At 30.5% G+C, this 5,868-nt stretch overlaps 1 protein-coding gene across 1 annotated transcript; it reads right to left on the bottom strand.

The window, feature by feature from the left end:
• Positions 4,869-5,662, bottom strand: LOC104707610. Its single transcript, XM_010423986.1, has one exon. It carries the CDS (start codon positions 5,553-5,555, stop codon positions 5,058-5,060), a length of 498 nt encoding a protein of 165 aa, XP_010422288.1. The 5' UTR covers positions 5,556-5,662; the 3' UTR covers positions 4,869-5,057.

The raw sequence follows: 5,868 nt of genomic DNA on the forward strand, positions 1-5,868 counted from the left end.
CAAAGAATTATGGAAAATCTCTAGAAGAGATGTAGATATGAGTAAGAAAGAGATTCAGGTACCTGAGAATCATAATGAAAAGAAATCTCAACAAGTTAAGTCCTGTCTAGAATGAAAAGGAACCAATAAGCAAATCGACGTTGTAATGTACTTGTAGTAGTACAATGATTCTCATAAATACTTGATATTTATTATGAGAAATGCACTCTCATATGGTGGAAGCAACTATATAGATCCCTTATGAGTTTGAAAATAAGGCAAGACTTGATTTAGTATATTGTAAAAGCAAGAAAAAGTCTTGATGCCTTTTGACACATTTGGAGAGAAAAGGGTGAGAGTTTATCTCTATGAGAGAATCTTGTGTGTAGATCATTGTTGTTGATATTAAAGATTTTATAGTGGATTGAAAATAAATTGGGAACAAGCTAAGTGAATATCTTAGGGTTGTGTAAATCCGAGATTGAACACTCATTGTAATTGTGTTCAAGAAGTATTTTCAAGAAAGTTTGAGGATGTAGGCATTTGTTGAACCTCGTTAAAAGAAAAAAAATATATGTATCTCTTGTCTCTTCAGCACTTACAAGTGGTTCTTGTTAAAAGAAGAGATTTCACATACCAAGGAATATGTGGAGGAGAAATCAGATTGTATAAGATCAGATATTTCATGAAATTTCTTGAGGTTACAAATTTGACATTTGATGAAAAAGATTATCTCAAGATGCTTACATCATCTTACATAGAAAAATGGTCTTGTAGTACCATACTAAGAAGAAGAGTTGAAAGAGAAAGTTTTACAAGAAGATTATGGATAACTCCTATGTATAAGATGATTGTTTGGAAGATTGTATGTAAAAGAAGATTTGGGCTTAAAGTTCAAATAGATCTTCTATATGAAAAGGGTTCAAATGACTTGAAGTGCAATGACCCAAGAAAATATATGATGATCATATGAGTTTGTACCTGAAAGCGTTTTTTGTAACAGTTCAGAAAGTTGATATATATGATCATAATATATAACCTGAAGATGATGCTTTCAGGGGGAGATATATAATTATGTGCGTGGTTGTACTCTTTTTCCCTTATCATGGTTTTTATCCCAATGGGTTTTTCCTTGAAAGGTTTTTAACGAGACAACAAAGAATACACGAAAGATAAACACCTAAAAAGGAATATTATGATTCCAATGGTGAAAGACTATCATCTTCAAAGTCTTTGAAATACATTGATGAGATTGTGAGAAACAAAGATAATGATAAATATGAGTCAATTGCGAGATACATGACCAATAGAAGAATGGCGATACACGTTTACTACAGATTCGTTCAAGTGAAGATTTGGCGAACCATTTACCAAGGCGTTTCCAACCACTACTTTTAAGAAGCTACTTCATCATATTGTTGGTCATCTCGAAGATTTCAAGTGATGTACTCATGAGGGGGAGTAAAAGCGCGTTGCACTCTTTTTCCCTTAACCATGGTTTTTCCCACTGGTTTTCCGGGTAAGGTTTTTATTATGGTCATCCAAGGGGAGTGTTATAAATATATTGTATTATATGGATGCCCATTATCGGCCCATTAGTATAAACCCTAAACCCTAATATGTATTCCTATATATATGTCGTATCATATAAAAGAGATGAATAATACAAGAGAACAATTCCCTAAACCTTTGTTCTTAACCGGCATCTACTTATTGGAAAATTTTAAGGGATATACTTTTTTAGTTTCATTTATTTAAATTCAAATCAAATAATAAAACTACATGGCCATATGTTCAATCGTTGAAATCTTTTAATAACTAAACCATCCAAATCATGTGTAAATTTATTAATTTAGTCAAAATTACGTAAACAAAAAATTTATCTAAAATATTTTAGTCTAAAAGATTAGAATATAAAGTAAATAAAGAACTGATTATGTCATGAAGAAATTTGACTGTTAAAGCCTATTTAGAAGAAGAAAAATTTGTTGACTTGATTATCTTATATTATCTTTGAGTATACCACAATAAATATCAAATCACTTAGCTATTTTATCCTTGGAATATGATAGTAGTTATAAACTTTGATTTTTTTTTTAAATTTTACTTGATTCTCATATATAGAATTCTATTTTGGTCGTAAAAAAATAATATGGATTTCCATTAAATGGTTTGAACTTTTAACATAATACTATATTTGTTCATCTCATATATAAGATGACAAAAAAAAAAAAAATACACAAGCTAGTTTCTATCATTTTCCGTCAAACTTTATACAGTTTCATCTTCCGTACTAATTTCAAGAGTGATGTGGTAAGTAATAACAATAACACAAAGCAGTTTTTTTTTTTTTTATATTTTTGTAGTTATAAACTTTGATTTTTCAAACTTTAGTTAATGATTGTGTTGAAAAAATAATGTTATAACCAAATTTTTGTTTGTGTGTTATTTTAGTATTTTGGATAACAATTGTAATTATTATCATAAACATCATATTATTCTTAATTGCTTATGTCGATCCTCAATGCCATTTGTAGCTAGTCATCAATAATGAATACTTGTATTTCACTATTTTTAGTGTTTACTTTTTGTAAAATCCTTTTCTACAGCATTATTATGTTTCTTTATTCGTTTTATTTTTTTATTATCTTGTCAATATTTCTTACGTTACGTAAATCTAAAAAAATATTATCACATTTGTAAGAGGTTCATTATTACATACATTTGTTTCAACATATAAGACTATTATGTTGAAAAATCAATATACCAAATCATGTAAATTTATTGAATATATCTTAGGATAATTATTCACTAAAAACAATCAACAATTTTGATACAAACAGTCATATGACTCATATGAACAACATTTAAAATAACAATAATAATAATAAATTAAATTATGAGTATTTGCTACAAAAAGAGATGAAGTGCAGTCCATGTACGAGGCCTACGTTAAGTTTGTATTTCTAACCATTTTTTTTCTTGTTAAATGATGATGATATAGATGCAATTATTACTTTTGATACGAACCTCACACTTTTCAGAAGCCCACGAATATGCATTTAACCTCAAATTCTTTTCGTTTCATTTTATTAACGAAAATATCAGCAACCAAAATTCTTTTTCTCCCATATCATTTTACAAACAGGTAATGGTGAAGTTCCTGAGTTTATTTTTTTTCTAAAGAAAAGAACTTGATGTGTATGGATTTTCAAGATATATATTTATAGAGGATGTTCCTATTATGTCGTTGTAATTCCAATATCGGACTTTCTAAAGCTAAGAAATGCATATGATTATAGGAGCATAACAATGTTTTGACGAGTTTATTATTACAAAAACCTACTTTAGTTCATATTATAATTTACAAAATTGTTATATTTCATTAAAAAAAAATGTATTTGAACACTTGATTGTGCATCACCACCAATTAGCCTTCTTTTTTTTGTTTTATATATCTTCTCCAATTACAACTCTTGGAAGCTAATAAACTATTTTAGTTCAAACTTATATATACTTACAAAATCTTAAAATTCTATAATTAGGTTATCAAATACTTAGTTGTTCCAACATCACCAATTATCCCTCTTTTCCTTTTATTCGAGGTTATGTCTTCTCCAATTAGCCCTCTCTTCGTCTTTGTTTTCTTTTGAGTGATTTATATTTTATATTTGTGTGGAAATTACTGGGCCAAAATTCAAAGTATGAAATTTAGTTTTCTGCTTAGCTCGACAATATATGGTATCAAATCAAACACATATTACCATGCATTCAGACTCTTAGATACTAATAAGATGCGAATAAAGAGTCTATTGCGTTTTGCAGAACAAGAAGGTATACTATACCGTATAGGAATGAATTAGCTCAAGAAAGAATGCAAGGCACGTGTGAAGAAGTTGGATACGGTTAGACTTGTAACAAAATCAAGTGGAAGAGAAGAGTCTATATAAATCAACCCTACCCATTCCAGATGACAACGGGTTTGTCACTGTGAGTATAAATCATGAAAATATAAAGAAAGCTGTCCAACTATATGAGCTGCTGATACATTATACCAACTATATGAGCTGATGATGATATCAGTAACTCTCCAACGTATTTTATTATTAACGACGTTATATATATGCTTCGTAACTTATAAACCATATAAATATCTTTCCATGAGACCAAACAACTCACGGTTCCACATATGAAGTTGCTCTAGTAGATTCCACAAAGAAGTTACTGGTAACTAATGGCATATTTAAGTCTAATTGTAAACAAAAACAAAAAAAACTATTATAACTCGCATTATTCTCGTGAGTAACATATTTCTTATGTTGGACAATACCAATTTCTGTTGCTCTTGTTGTAAGTACATGTAGTTGGGGAAAGACATAAATATAATTAGATGTGGCATATCTCTTTACACCTTCGATGAAGAGTTATGATGTAGATCGATCGGTTGATGATATGGTTGAAAATTGGACATAGTTAATGACTTTTTGTTAGTAGATTTGTCAAACACATGAATTACTAAGGAACTACGTGCTCATTCTACGATTGATATATATTATCAGATGATAGACATATATAGCTAATGTTGACAAAAGGAGGTACATAGTTTATATATATAACATCATACAAAAACTTTCACGAAACATGGTGAAGAAATCAAAGAGGCTCTAGTTAAAGGTACTATAAAGGATATGCCTCTCTCTAGACTCTCTAATTAAAAGATCATACCAAAAAAAAGCTTCAAATAGAAACAAAATAAAAACCAACAGAAGATAAATAAAACGGGACCCATGCATGGGGCTGACAAGTCATCATCATCATCACTACTATGATACTTATCTACTGTAAATAACACATTGAAATATTAATAATAACGATAATAAAGAAAAAAAAATTAAACAAAAGACTCTTGGTATAGTGATCCCCACATGATGATGACGACAATGACATTGATAATGATGATGATGTGGATACCATAAAGTTGAGTTTTTCATGTTGATGATAATGTTAAACAAGAGTTATGGGATTCATGCTCCTCCATGCACATGGATGATGATGATGATGAGATATTATAATCCTACTTACTCCAAGAAACCAGTTTTTGACAAGACAGCGTTTCTCACTTTGCTTAGATCTCTTCCTTTAAGTGTTCTTCCAACTCCTTCACACATAGAGAAAGAAGAGATCTGTGTTCTTGCTAGCTTTCTTGCAACCCATTCATGTGGAGGAACCATGCAACCATCATCATCTTCGTCGTCACCATGAGAACACAAATGACTACTCTTCTTGCTGCTCTTTGAGTCACCACCATAAACCTTGGACCAATCAGGGACATTCATAGGTGCCGATGACTGTTTCACCCCTGAGACGTCCTTGCTTCTATGAATCTTCCACGGTGAAGATGAAGAAGAAGATGAGGAAGAGAAATGACTTTTGGGTATTTTCATTTCAAGACCTGAAGTTTCTCCTTCTCTCAGAACTGACCACACATCTTCTTCTTGAAACTCTTCATCCCCTTCTACTCCCATTGAAGGAACCCTTCTACTACTATGTACCCTACTTCTTCCCCCTGAATCCATTGAGTGAGAAAGATCAAAGCACCAGATGATAATAAGTAGAGTTAATAAAAAAATCCTTTTACTACTAATTTTTGATTTTTTAAGTGTTTGTTGTTGTTGTTGTTGGTTTTGAGTTAAGTGAGAAAATATATAAAAATGTGAAAGAAGAGATATCTAATCACAAAATAAACATTAAACCATCTCTCTTTGTTGGCAAAATGAAAGAGAAAGAGAAAAGTCTTATATATAGAAAGCTTCAAAGATTGATTACAAGAGCCACTCAACGAGATAGAGGGTTTCGGAAAACTCCAAAACGTGTAATAATTTTTGTACT

This window comes from Camelina sativa, chromosome 8, assembly GCF_000633955.1.
Source record: "Camelina sativa cultivar DH55 chromosome 8, Cs, whole genome shotgun sequence".
Taxonomy (NCBI): domain Eukaryota; kingdom Viridiplantae; phylum Streptophyta; class Magnoliopsida; order Brassicales; family Brassicaceae; genus Camelina; species Camelina sativa.

What these genes read in the sequence shown, in the direction of transcription:
- LOC104707610 (XM_010423986.1), bottom strand. Translation starts at nt 5,555, where the DNA reads ATGGATTCAGGGGGAAGAAGTAGGGTACATAGTAGTAGAAGGGTTCCT.